At 44.3% G+C, this 14,965-nt stretch overlaps 1 protein-coding gene across 2 annotated transcripts in view; it reads right to left on the bottom strand.

Moving 5' to 3' along the window:
• The window catches only part of Myo3b (myosin IIIB), a 336,970-nt gene that overhangs the window by 233,784 nt on the left and 88,221 nt on the right, over positions 1 to 14,965 (bottom strand). For both annotated transcript variants that reach the window (XM_021150395.1, XM_029484774.1), the window contains exon 7: positions 4,931 to 4,996. In XM_021150395.1, coding sequence (XP_021006054.1) covers positions 4,931 to 4,996 — 66 coding nt within the window. The remainder of the gene's footprint in view (positions 1 to 4,930; positions 4,997 to 14,965) is intronic.

Below are 14,965 nucleotides of genomic sequence, written 5' to 3'. Positions count from 1 at the left end.
AGAAGAAGAAGAAGAAGAAGAAGAAGAAGAAGAAGAAGAAGAAGAAGAAGAAGAAGAAGAAGAAGAAGAAGAAGAAGAAGAAACTTAAGCCAGGCAGTGGTAGCACACATCTTCAATCACAGCACTCAGGAGACAGAGACAGGTGGATCTCTGAGTTTAAGGCCAGCCTGGTCAACAAAGCAAATTCCAGGATAGCCAAGGATAAACAGAGAAACCCTATCTTGAAAAACAAACAAACAAACAAACAAACAATAACAACAATAAAACCCCACCCAATCAAATAACAACAAAAATAGGCATTACTAGCCAGGCTAAAGAGATAGTTCAGAGGATAAGAGTGCACACAGCTCTTGCAGAAAACCTGAGTTCAGTTCCCAGCATCCACAACAGGCAGCTCACAACTGCCTGTAACTCTAGCTCCAGGGGAATCTGATGCCCTCTTCTGGCCTCCAATGGCACCTGTAGTCATATACCCAAAGCACATACACACATAGTAACAATAATAAAATCTTTTAAAGAAGATATTTCTAGCCTTGTTTATTTCTAGAGCAAATCTAGGCAGTGACCCTCGTGGCTTATTCTATAAAGGGAAATGAATCAATTATCTGAATGATTCCACCTTAAAACAATTTTACTCAAACTCTCAAGATATTTTCTTTCCTAACTAGTACCTCCAGTGATGAAAGGCTTATAGTTGGGAGGTGTTTATTCCCCATTTGTTTCTCTCAAAAGGAGCTGGTAAGTACAAAAGCAAACAGGAGCTCTCAAAATAGACATTTCCAATGCATGGTGTGTCAGTGTTTACAGTCAGCTGCAGATTTGGATAAGCCTAATGGAATCATGTTGGTCGTAAGTGCATTTGGTAGCTGAGCGATAGCAGGCTACACAGCAGGCAGTCTCATCTACAAAGTCAAAGGATGGGTCTAGGGATGAGGCAGAGATGCTAAGCGTGTCCAGCACTTACAGAGACTGGGCACGGTAGTACATGCCTGTGATCCTAGCTCTCAGGATAAGAAAGCCAAGGCCACCACTAGTTACATATCCAACTTTGATGGCAACCTGAGACATATGAAACCCTGTCATGGGGTAGGGGTGGGAGGCAGTATTTAGAAATGACAGACAGGTTTCTTTTTTCTTTTATTTTTAAATATATATATTTATATTATTATATTATATATATATATTTATATATATTCAATGGTTCAGATTTATTACTAAGAAGACTGCAGAAGAAGAATACATGGTTGAAGAATCTAAGATGCTATGGAGAAAGTTGGATCGGAGGCACGTGGTCAAGAAAGAACTTGGAACCACATGTGGTATTTTCATTATAGAGGAAATAAGATAATACATTAAAGAAAGAGAAGCTCGCTGGGCCTGGTGGTACAGACCTATACCACCAGCTACTTGGGAAGCTAAGACAGGAGAATAACAAATTAAAAACCTGACTAGATTTCAGAGTGTTCCAGCCAGTCCAGGTAACTTAACGACTGATAGAGATCAATGTAGAGAACTTTCCTAGCATGCCTGAGGTCTTAGGATTAATTTTCAGTACCAAAGATGGAGAGGAGTTGGGGGTGGGTGGGTGAGGAAATATAATAGGGGGAGTGATGATGTGTTTTCATATCTCAAATTAATAATAAAACACATAGTCACCCAAGTTCCATTTGCCTTCTCAGCTTATTAAAACTTATCAGGGTCTTTCCCTCTGTGTTTTCATTAAGAGGTCCTTCTTTCTTTGCTCCTGATTGTTTTCTCTGTCTGCCTTAGTTAGAGTTTTACTGATGTGAAGAGACACCATGACCATGGCAACTCTTATAAAGGAAAACATGTAAGTGGGGCTGGCTTACAGTTTCAGAGGTTCAGTCAATTATCATGGCAGGAAGCATGGCAGTGTGCAGGCAGGCATGGTGCTGGCAAAGGAGCTGAAAGTTCGTCTGGATCCCCAGGCAGCGAGAAGAAAATAGTCACACTGGGCCGGGCTTGAGCATTTCAGACCTCAGAGCCCACCCTCAGTGATATACTTCTTCCAACGAGGCCACACCTCCTTATAGTGTCACTCCCTACCAGCCTATTTGGGGGTGGGGGGCATTTTCATTCAAACCACCTCACTCAAAGGCATTGTTTTCTGCGTTTGCTCTCCTTTTCAGTGTTCCAGACCTTTCAAGATCTAAAGTAACTTAGGATAAGTACAACTGGAAACACCAACACTGGAAAACATAACCAGATTAGAATCGACCTCCCATGGGACTTGCCAGATGGAAACAAAGAATAGGGAGACACTCTCTAGCCAGCACAACTCTAGAAGTGTTCACTTGCCATCAGCTGTGTATCTTACCCTTAAATTCATGGAAGCAACACTGCTGGCTCAAGAATACAACCATACTCTTGAAAAAAAGACACTTAAGCCGAACTTGTGAGTCAAATCACATCTTTGCAGAGTGGTGGAATGGGAAGCTGTATTTGTGAATATGTAATGGATTTTTCTAGGCCAGCTTCAGAGAAGGTTGATCAAGGTTATCTGTGCAGCAATGACACGAAAGGGAAAATCTTTGGATCCAGATCTCTCTCTCTCTCTCTCTCTCTCTCTCTCTCTCTCTCTCTCTCTCTCTCTCTCTCTCTCTCTCTCTGTCTCTCTTTCTGTCTCACTCTCTGTGTCTGTGTCTCTGTCTCTCTCTCCTCCCACCCCCACCCCCCCACGATGCTCTGAAATGTGGTACAAGCCACTGCCACATTTGTCTTTGGCTCTTCCATTTCCTCTATTCCCTCTGTCTCTTCCTGTAGGTCCCAGCTCTCAGAAGTGGTCCTTTCTCAGCTCCCACACGAGCGTTGTCCACCTACAAGGGTCTGTAGCCAGTCACTCTGATTTGTGGCAATCCCACTCATTCTGCAGTGAGGGGAAGAATGATGAAGTCAAGCTGAAGGGCAAGGGTATGTCCTCCAGTCTGGCCCTGATTTCACTCTCCAGCACTGCCTCTCTCGTTAGCATTCTCTGAGTCTTCCCTTGACCCCTAACTTCGCAGTCACCTTCCAGCACCATGTCTCTTGGTAGTATTCTCTGAGTCCCCTCCTCCCACCTCCCCTCTCTTCTGTACGGAAGGACAAGACATGGGTCCAGGAGGGATTAGACAAACAAACAATTTTCAGGACCCTGAGCTCTGTTGCATTTGAAATGGAAATGAAATACAAACTCAGACTCTCACGCAAACTCCTTTGGGGTCAAGCATGTTTAGAATTCTAAAGTTGATCAAATTTTAGACAGCCAAACTGCTACATTTGCTGCCCATTATGTAACATTGCAGAAGGATCTAGGCCAGCACACTATCATCAAATAGGAAAATATCTGCATTGAAACATGAATATTCACACGAAGAAAGATAATGACTATAAATAACCCCTCATCAGTTCAGGGCACATGTTGCCCGCCCCCCATCAGGTCACTTAAGGTCAAGGCTTTGCTGCTGGATGAATCAACGACAAAATAACTTCTATTTTTGGGGCTCTTTGGATTTAGGGATTGTGGGTAAAGACTGTAGATCTAGACGGTGATGAAGGAGGATGATCCTGTTTGATTTGTTACTATAACTCTTTATAGAAGATAAGACTGCACATAATCATAAATAAGGGGGGAGTGTGTTTTCCTCCCCTACATTCTATTTATCAGCAGCTGTGGTCATTTCCTCTCTGCTGCCACCGTCTCTGGAGCTCTTGTTAGATGCGAGTGTTGGGGCATCTATTCCCAGCTCTCGTATCTGGGAGTGCCTGGTAACGATCCCTTCTCCCTCCATCACTGAGTCCTCATGTAGAGCTTTGGGGCTTCCTCACGCCAAAGCTCCCTAATCTTCCGTGGATTTTTACTAATGTGGCCCTCTCCCAGGACCAGGTCCCAAACCCATGATCTCAGCACTGAGTCCCTCTTTGCTCTCTCTGCTAGTCTGATGGTCTCAGTGTTAGTACACTGGCCTGGTGGTGTGCCTCCTTCCCAGCAGGGGTCTCACACCACTCAGCAGGGTTTTCCTCTTGTTCTTGAGTGTTGGCTAGGACACCTTACCTTGATGCCTTAGGCCAAAGATCCTACCTTTCTCCTCTTGGAAAAGGATGCCCGAGGCCTTTAGCAAAATCCCTAGAGCAAAGCCCAGAGAGCCAACTGCCATCTCTGTAAAGACTGCAATTTTCTGTCTGTTTTCCCAGAGCAGGCATCAGTTAGAGACATCAGTCCCTCTTCTTCTTTTTTTTTTTTTCTTATTAGGTATTTTCTTCATTTACATTTCAAATGCTATCCTGAAAGTCCCCCATATCCTCCCCTCTCCCCCCTCCTACCCACCCACTCCACTTCTTGGCCCTGGCATTCCCCTGTACTGAGGCATATAAAGTTTGCAAGACCAAGGGGCTTCTCTTTCCACTGATGGCCAACTATGCATATACATATGCAGCTAGAGACACGAGCTCTGGGGGTACTAATTAGTTCATATTGTTGTTCCACCTATAGGGTTGCAGACCCCTTTAGCTCCTTGGGTACTTTCTCTAGCTCCTCCATTGGGGGCCCTGTGTTCCATCCAATAGCTGACTGTGAGCACTTCTGTGTTTGCCAGGCACCGGCATAGCCTCACAAGAGACAGCTATATCAGGGGCCTTTCAGCAAAATCTTGTTGGTGTATGCAATGGTGTCTACGTTTGGAGGCTGATTATGGGATGGATCAGTCCCTCTTCTACAGAACAGTCTGCTAATGCAGACTGGGAATGGTTGGCACCAAATGAAACTCCTTATTCTTCAGATTCTGTAGAGGCTCCTAAAACTGTTTACTAGAGCAACCCCTGGGTCACAGCTAGCAGGCTCAGCCAGCACTGAGCAAGTTCCCCAGCTTGGATTTCTGGAATTGCATGTAGAGGCCTGGCTGCATAGGCAGTTCGCAGAGGAAGGCATACTCACTGAGAAATGAAGTGGTTAAATTCCTCACACCAGCTGTCAGGGTGCAGCAAAGTGGGTGGAGGGTTTCTGAAAGAAAAAAGAAAAGCAGTGTTTACTTTTCATTAAAGTAAACTGAGGTTTGATAAAGGGCAGAATATCAACTGGTGTTTGTGGGTGCCCTTCTAAGCAGCTGGGGAAGACAATCGTCTCCGCACCTTTCAGGTGGGAATCGTTCCCTTGTGGGAACTCCCAGAGGCCCAGCCCCTGCTCCTGGGCTCACTCATTTTCCCCTGTTGAAGAGCACTTTCTCCTGACCTCAGTGCTAGTGAGAGGCCTACAGAGCAAGGCCAGCTTCAGGAGCAGACACTCTAAGGAGCAGCCAGCCAAACACACAAACCATTGTATCTGAGAGCAGAGGATTATGGGTGCTGTAAGAAATCTATAAGCACAATGCTTAGGGCCTCAGAGAAATAGACTTTTAATTATGCAGAGTTTTCAGATCATTATGGTGCCATTTGAATTAATTATGTGACGCATCTAAAGCCTACTCATGATTGCATCAGTCACATTTTAACTGTTTCCTACGTGCCAACCTCTGCAATAGGCAGAGGAGAAATCGAGAGCCTTAAAACGGTGCCCCAGCTTCTAAGATGCTCTCGGAGGAAGGCAGACACATTCCATGCCCAACTACGGGGGATCCATGAGAACAGAACAGTATCAGGAAAGTCCTGAGGTAAGGGTCTCACTAGACCACCTTATGCTGAGAAAACAGCAGAGGGGAAAAGAAAGAGACTCAAATGTATTTAGTAGTTCCTAAAGAAGATTCACATATCACACAGAAGTGAGCCTGGGGCTTTGGCTCAGTGGGTAAGGTGCTTGCTCTGCAAGCAAGAGGACCTGCACTTGAATCCCTACCACCCACACAAAAGTGAGGCATGGCTGCAAGTGCCTATAATGCCAGCTTCAGAAGTGGGGTAGTGCAGTCAGGCACATCCTGGAAGCTTCCTGAGCACTCAGCCTAGCCAAAATGGTGAGATTCAGGTTCAGTGAAAGACTCTGTCTCCAAAAGCAAAGTGAGAGGCTCTAGAGGAAAACACCAGATATCTTTGAGTTCTACATGAGTGTACATGGGCACATGAAACTCTTCCTTGCACAAACATTCCCGCACACACATACTTGTGCATGCACACACACACTCACACACACCAGAAGTGAACTGACCTTACTCCTTGTCATTAGTGGAAATAAGGGCTGTTGGACAAACTGAGTTCAGTAAATAAAAGAACATTTCCACACACCCAAGTCACAACCGTACAGTTTAAGCCCATTATATCTAATCTCTGGTTTTGCTCGAGTACTAACTGCTTCTTAAAGCAGAATCCTGCTTAGCTTCCAGGGATGGAGGCATGAGACGCTTTAGGAACAGTTAGAGATAGAAAGTGTTTCCCATAACATGATTGCAACACCTGACGTTCCTACCAATAACAAAGACTGCAAGTTCCTGGGCATCATGGTGCTGAATGCGGCTGTATGACTGAATGCTGGCCAATGATGTACAAATCAAATTTTTCCATGGTGTTTCCAGAAAGTCTAGTCAAAGAGAACAGACACACTCCCTCTTTTCTTCACTGCTGTGCATCGGTGTGCTGAGCCTGGCTGGTGTATGGAATAAAGGAGCTAGCAGGTCCGAGATGCAGAATAACCAACTTTTCTTTGGATAAAACTTACGGGCATTCAATGCAATGTAAGATGAAGATGGATCTGAAGGAAAACAGTTTGAATTTGGCCTCAATGCCTGAGGTTTGTAGCTAAACTTAGAGAAAGCCCACGGTCACAGACAGCACTAAAGCCACATGAGGTTTACCTCTGGCCTCTATATGCACACTCACACATGTACGTACACACACACACTCACACACACCCTTTACACATATAAACACATGCACACAAAGCAAGAGGTGGAAAGAGTCACAGTGAAAGAAACCTCTCTCCTGCTGCCTGTGAAGATGGAGCAAGTGGGCCATGGAGCCGGGGATGCAGGCACCCCCTGCAACATGGAGCTGAGCCTCAACTGTTACTCAGAAAAAATGAGGGACCCTCGGTTCTATGCACACAAGGGGCTGAATGTGCTTATAACTTGAGGGAGCAAGAAAGCAAATTATTCCCTAAGCCTTAGGAAAAGTACACAGCCCTGCTGACTGCGTGGGTTTTGCCTCATGGAGACACGTCAGATTTCCAAGCTACGGAACTGTGGGATAATAAATTTGGATTGTTTTAAGCTGCGAAGTTCAGGGTAATTTGCTATGATAATAACAGAGATCGAATACATCCATCAAGCACCATGTCCTCTCTACTATACTTCTGAGTTCCTCTTTCATGTAACAAGCCAGCCATCTGTCATCTCAGCCCACACTTCTCCAGGAGCCTCTATGTTTCCTCCTCCTCTCCACTTCCACTCGCTGCAGTCCAGCTGGTGTCCAGTGGTGAGAATTTCCCCAATACACATTTGACCTTGTTGTGTCTTGGTTCAAATTTCTTTGCAGATCCACGCTTCCAACATGGTCAAATCTTAGCTCCTTTGCATAATGTATAGGTTATCTTTCTTAGCTACCCATCCATTTCAAGCCATGTCCTCCATCCAGAACCTGTAGCTCCCACTAGATTCTCTCCTTTACTGCCTCAGATCCATTGTACATGGCGAATCTCCACAATTTGTCCACCTGGTGGGCTCATTGTTCATTCTTCATGCCTATCTAGCATGCTTAATACAATAGCATTCTGTAGGGTTTTTTTTTTTAACTTTATTTATTTTTATGTTTATAAATGTTTTGCCTGCCTGTAGGTCTTTGTAACACAGGTGTGCTGGTGCCTCAGAAGCTGGGAGAGGGTGTCAAATCTCTCTGGACTAGAAGTACAGTTGTTTGTGAACCACAATGTAGGTACAGAGAATTGAAGCCAGGTCCTCTGGAAGAGCAGCTCATACTCTTAACCACTGAGCCAGACACAGTATCCTATAAATGTTTGATGACTAAGTGACTACTTGAATAAATACACAGATGTTAAGTAAGAAATAGTGCCAGGAATCAGTATAACTTGGCCCCCAAAGTAGCACAAGAACTAGTAAAGCATGGAATAGCCCTTTTGAATGAAAGCAGATCCTGAGTAAATTATCCACAGTAAGCAGGGAGATATTGAAGGAAAGAATGCTGACTTGAGTTGAACTTGACCTATAATCCTCAGTCCGCACTGTAGCAGCCCAAATGTGCCCACATCCTTGAACCTATCTGTGTTTGTTTACTTATCTTGTTGCTGCAACAAAACACCTGACAAAAGCAACTTCAGAAGGGGAGGGTTTACTCAGGCTCACAGTTTGAAGGACAGTCTGTTGTGGTGAGGACAGCATGGTAGTAAGAGGAAGAAGCAGCTGGCCTCATTGTATCCCCAGCAGGAAGCAGGCAATGGTGGTTTCTGGTGCTCACCTTTCTATACAAGGTTTCTCCTTTCTATAGAATCCAGGATACCAGCCTAGGGAATGATGCTGCCCACAGTTGGTGGTGGTGGTGCCAGCGTGGCAGGTGGAGTGGGAGGAAGTGTCTTCCTACTTCAGTTAACTTGATCAAGATAATCCCTCTAAGACCTGCCTAGAGATTTGTCTCCAACATGACAATGTACCCAGCCAACTGACAATCAATGCAAACTACCACAGTATCCAACAATTATAAACAATGACTTAAGCCCCATTGTAGGCATAGCTGACATCAGCCCAGTGTATACACTCCCATGGAGGGGTGGAGACGGAAGTTAAAGGCCAATATGAGTCATATTGAATTCTTGGTTCCCAGAACTTTGCAGGTCATCTTGCCATCCCCAAATCCTGTAAAATCAGGAGCTTCTATTCGCTTTCACGGGTGGGGAAAATACAGCTTCCAAAACATTTTCAGCTAGGATGATGGTTCTTGTCTCTAATCCCAGAATTTAGGATGATGCCTTTGAGGCCAACCTTGACTCCCCAGCGAGACCCTGCCTCTTCACTTCCATGCCTTACTTTTTAATTGGATTGATTTTTTATTAGTTATTTTTATTGAAAAATATTTATACATTATACTTTGATCATGTTTTTCCTGCCCAATTACTCCTAGGTCCTCCCTACCTCCCAACTCACTCAACTGTATATTAGTTCCCTCTTGCTATTAAAAAAAAAAAAACACCCAAACAAACAAAAACAAAACAAACAAAAACCACATGGCAATAAAACCCTATAAACAAACTCCTTTTTCTCTCTCTCCAAAATATCCAGAAAAAGTGAAAGAATCAGGCTTTAAGTTAAGACATTTCTTTCTTCAACGTCTATATACGCCACTGTTTTCTATTCATGAAGAGTCTGTTACTTCGGAAGATGAATTAAGTGAACATGTATGCAGAAAATGACAGAAACCAATTAGCAAGCAACCCTCAAGAAGGTACAGGATGAAGTTGTCAAAAACAGGAAACACATTCAGCAAGGGTGTGGAGAGAGGTCCCTCTACAAGGCCAAGTTCATTAAACTGCGTCTCCTGGGGTCTGTGAATTTTGAGACACGTCCTGAGCAGAGGGGCCATACAGCCATTTGCAAAGGAGGAGGATATTGTGGGGCGGGGGTGGGGGGATGTAGAGAGGAAGATGGAAGAAATGAAGTATGGTCCCTAGTTGTAGCCAACATACAGTTAAATACCTCACAATGTGTTCAAAAGGGATTCTTATTTACTCATAAAAGCAATAAACCAAGACATTTGGGTGCAATCAAACCGTTGGGAGAGTATTAACTACAGCCACGGAGCTGCCATTCTGACTACAATTAGTAGAGCCCATTAATGGAGTTAAATAGTTGGGCTTGTGCCTATATCTGGTCCCTCAGTATCACACCCCAATCCTCCTCAAATTGGCTGTTTTGCCCTAGATTGCATCTTGCATGTTCAAGCTTAATTCTTTTAAAATGTTTACATTTATTTGCGTTACACGATTCCATTTTACTATATAACAAATCCCTCCATTACAGAAACAATAGAGTAAAAAGCAAGATTCCCCCACCCCAACACCTAACTCCACCCTCCCCTACAGCAGTATGGTGAGTGTTCTTTCTTCAGACTTTTATGTGCATTTATTACAGTTGTGCTAAATATATATGTACTGATGTTTGTGCTGTAAGCATCTAAGTGCAGTGTGTATTTTATGATGTATTAATTTTCCTATTTATATTTTCTAGTAGTAGAAATGAGACTAAGTTTCTGGCAGTAGAAGTGTCCGGGCTCGGTGGCTGAAGAGATGGCTCAGCGGTTAAGAGCACTGACTGCTCTTCCAGAGGTTTTGAGTTCAATTCCCAGCAACCACATGGTGGCTCACAACCATCTGTAATGGGATTGGATGCCCTCTTCTGGTGTGTCTGAAGACAGCTACAGTGCACACATATACATAAAATAAATAAATCTTAAAAAAAAAAAAAAGAAGTGTCCTGGCTCTTTATTCTTTTCATCCTGAAATACCAATTAAAAACTCATCTCATGTCAACTCCATACCTCAACGGTGGTCCACGATGTAGTCATATCATAGTTTATTTAGCCATCACCTATTGGTAAACATATAGATTAACTCCATTTTTCTGGCTATAAGAAAGTTGAAGAAGCTTCCAATGTTATTTGTCACCTGTGGTTTCTAACTTTTAAAGGTTTCTTTGGGGGCTGGCGAAATGGCTTTAGTGGGTAAAGATGCTTGCCACGCAAGCCTGATGACCTGAGTTCAATCCTTGGGACCCACATAAAAGTTGAAGGAGAGAACCAACTCCATAAAGTTGTCCTCTAATCTTCACACATGTGCAGTAGCATACATGCACACGTGTGTGGGCATACATACACACACACACACACATTCACACACACTCTCACTCACACACATACATACAAATAAATAAATTCATTTTTAAAGGAAAGGCTCTTTGGTAGCAAACAGTTCTCACTGGCAAACACTTCCATCCTCTGAAGAAACTTCAATGCCGAGAGAGCTGACATTGCCTGCATGGCCTTCTGGGGATAACTCAGTGAACAATTCCAGAGTGGAGAAACTGCAGAACTCCACAGCACCAGAGGATGCACTGTGAATGGCAACTGGAGATGCTCAAGTCCACCAACATCAAGGTTTGAACCCCACTACGGGGTTCCTACCATTTGCAAGAACCTGACCAATAACATGACGCGGGCCAAGATCTGTTTAAAACTTACACACGCTATAATTATGCCAAAGGAGAATAAGTCCAAAATTTCAAAGCAATAGTTGATGACATTTCTTTAAACTCAAGACAAGATGATACAAAAACTCAATCTCATGGTAAACTACATCACCATCAAGAATGAACAGTTGCTCCAGGGTGGGAAAGATGCCTGTGCTAAATACTGTAGCCATTAGAAAGACTCCATTATCACTTCTATTCCTCGGGGAAAACAGGGGAGGAAGATGGAAGCTGTTTGCAAGCACACCAGGTGGGAGGGCTTCTGGAAGGAAGTGGGGACAAAAGGCACCAGAGCCATGTCACTTGTAGACCACCACCGCCTAAGTACAAGTTTTATGGTTAATATCAATGACAATTTCTTCCACAATAATAGTTCAAACTGAGGAAGGCGATAAGGGTGGGTATTTCTGAAGTTTCAAGCTTGTCTGTTCTTTCACTTTTCTCTCTTTGCAGGGGAGATGATGGGGTTTGAGACTGAGTCTTCCTCTGTTGCCTGTGTTGGTCTGGAGCTTGATCGTCTAAGTGCTGGGACTTCAGGCATGTGCCTCTGTGCCACACTGATTCTAATAGCCCTTATTAGCTTTACAAGTTCTCCTGTGTGCCAGGCTGGCCTCGGGCCCCTTGTGTAGCCAAGGCTGACCTTGGGCTTCTGAGCTTCCCTCCTCCATCTCCTAAATGCTGCAGTGGAAGAGAACATGAGCCCGTCACAGCTGGGTTCTCATTCTTAGTAATATTTTCCCCCTGTTCCTTAAGCAATGTCATCTGCAATGTTAGGCTACAGTCATTAAAAGGTAAAGTTACTCCATCAACGTGCATGGCTCCCAGTGAACCCATTCTTAATCACTTAGAGTCAGGAAGTGACACAGACTTCACTTCCTCTGGCTTGGAGTTCTGGATGAGTCAACCTCAAGTCATCTCAGAACCTCACATCTTCAGCAGTTAACATCACCCAGGCCTGTGCTAAAGACAGGGCGAGAGGGTGCCGGGTGAGGATGTAGGATGAGATGGTCACCAAACTTCATCAATCCTTGGCCACTACCCTGAATTTCAGTTCACAAAAGCCATAAGTGATGTTTCCCATTCTCTCTAAAACACACAAACCTCATTTCTCACTGTGTTCTCCTCACACAACATAAAAGAGCACAGGACACAAAGCAGTTCAGTCTTGCATACATGATGCAGACAAAGTGGAGGTAAAAGTAAATGCTGTCGAAAAACAAAAAAACAAAAACAAAACAAAACAACAACAAAAGAAGGACAGGTTGATGTGCGGCTTGCTGTTTGAGTCAATGTGGTCATTGGCTGGCATCTGCTCTTTAATTTTCTCCTTCAACAGGAACTCAGCAACACTATCATATCCAACTGTTACTGTCCATCATGACAGAGAACTCGACCTTGCCTCAGGGCTAGCTAATGACCTTTCTCCTACATGGCCCTTCACACAACTAGAAGCCAAAAGCCTATTCTTTTCTACACATAGTTTCTTGTTTAATTTAATTATTAAAATTGGGGGCGGGGGAGGAAGTCATGACACTTGTGTGGAGGTGAGAAGATGGCTTGCAGGAGTCAACGTTTCTCTTCTACCATGTAGGTTTCAGGGATCGAACTCAGGTCGTTAAGTCTTGGGAACAAGGCAAGAGAACCATTGACCCATCATGCCAGCCCTGCACAAGTGCAGTTCTTTAAGAATTTATAACTTTGGGACTGAGGAGATGGCTTAGTCTCAATAAAGTGCCTGCCACTCAAGCATGAGACCCTGAGTTCAGATTCCCATCCCTACATAAATGGCAGGCATACTAGCTTGTGTTTGTAACCTCAGAGCTCCAGAGCTTGGAACTTCCAGATCCCTAGAACCCACTGGACTCTCTGAACTGGTGAGCTGCAGGAAAAGGGAGAAAACTGTCTCAAACAATAAGGCAGTAAGGAACTGAGGAAGACACTGAACATCTACCTGTGACCTCCTGTGCACATGACCACACATATGCACATACACATACATGACTTCATTCTTTAAAAGAATTATTTACTTATTTTATGTATATGAGTACATTACTGCTGTCTTCACACACACCAGAAGAGGGCATCAGATCTCATTGCAGATGGTTATGAGCCACCATGTGGTTGCTGGGAATTGAACTCAGGACTTCTGGAAGAGCAGTCCGTGCTCTTAACCACTGAGCCATCTCTCCAGCCCCTACACATTCATGACTTTAAAGAAGTGTATTTCAAATCATGCTCTCTCTTTATCTCCTCATTATTAAAGCCTTAATTGTATATGTGGGTTTCTTGGAATTATACACTATAAAAGTGAATTTCTCTGTCATGTCTGAACATTCTGGATGTAAGCATCACTCCCTAGTTAGATTAGCCTCTTATGAGAAATTAGCTTTATATGAAGTAGGATGAGAGCCCAGTAATACAGTAGAAGATGAGGGTAGGCAAAGCCAGGCCTTCAACATGCCGTGATCCGCCTCCTCCCTCCGAGTGCTGTGGCTTTTTCTAGTAGTATGGTATTTAAACTCTTCATATGAAAATCACCAAGGCAGGGACAACCCTTGCATGGTCTGAGAAACAACTGGAATAAGATGAATAGTCAGCAGGTAGGATCTTGCACCTCCCTGTTGTCACTGAGGGAACTGACCTTGGAGGATACAGTTTTACTTCGAGGGGCTTTCTCAGATTGCAAGGCAGAGTTTGACAGCCATGGAGCTGGGCTGGACCACACTACAGGTACCACTCTTGCTGCAGAGATCTGACTACTGAGCTTAATACACCGAGACCGAGCAAACTGCAGGCAGATTGCAGGGAGAAACAAAGGATTCTCTGCCTGTTGTCCTCCTCCTGAAACTTCTCATGTTCAGAAATCACTTCGGGGAGCCCCCTTTCATCCATCAGTTTGGGTCCACTCAGGATTAGTTTGAACAGAGAGATGCTGATGGGATAGAAGTAACCAGAACACTAAAGAATATTGAATGAGTAGAAGCTGAGAGAAGCTGCTACCTCTAGCAAGGAATAAAATGGTCCGACTTATCCCAGCTGAGATCCAGGCCCACTGGGGAGGATACACTAGGAAGGACAGTGACCCTTGGTAACAGAAAGTTCTCTTTACAACACACAAGATAGGGCTGGCAGTCAGGAAAAGCTGTCGAGGCTCCCCAGGTAGCAGCCTTATTGGAGGTAAGTACCACACGGTGTTCAAATGTCACAGAGAGCCAAAGGGACCAGCATCAAGGGAAAAATAAAAGACCAGTGGCCTTTCCTCCTGCAGTGGCCTCCCAATGCCCTCTGGTGACAAAGCTTTGCATCTGACCCACAGCTGAGAAATGCTTAGAGTTCACAGAGCTGAAGGGCAGGAAGAACTTGTCTCCCAGTTCAGAAAGGAGGTAGAGGAGAGGCAAGACATAGGCCAGAGTGCTGTGGCCTAGCACCAGATCAGAAGGATTTCGCTCCTGGATCACAACAGGCAGCTTCAAGCCCAGAGCGAACCAGTTCTCTAAGTCCTGACACTTCATGCTTAAGATGTAATGAAGAGATTGTAGAGACCCCTCTTCTCCCAGTTAAAAAGCTTTAAAAACCTGTCTTGTCATGGGGCATAAAATTTCCTCATTAAGACTCATTGCTTTCTCTCCTGGCAGTTCTTTATTAGAATGGGATCATTCCAGGACACATCCCATCAGATACCTTTAAACTGTCCTAGATGTAGATGCCAGTGAGGAATCAAATGTAAAGGCTGAAGGACCAATGACCACAAGTATTCTCTCCCTCTCCCCCTCCCCCTCCCCCTCCCCCTCCCCCTC

Source organism: Mus caroli, chromosome 2 (genome assembly GCF_900094665.2).
Source record: "Mus caroli chromosome 2, CAROLI_EIJ_v1.1, whole genome shotgun sequence".
Classification (NCBI taxonomy): domain Eukaryota; kingdom Metazoa; phylum Chordata; class Mammalia; order Rodentia; family Muridae; genus Mus; species Mus caroli.
This window is presented reverse-complemented; position numbering and strand designations above follow the sequence as displayed.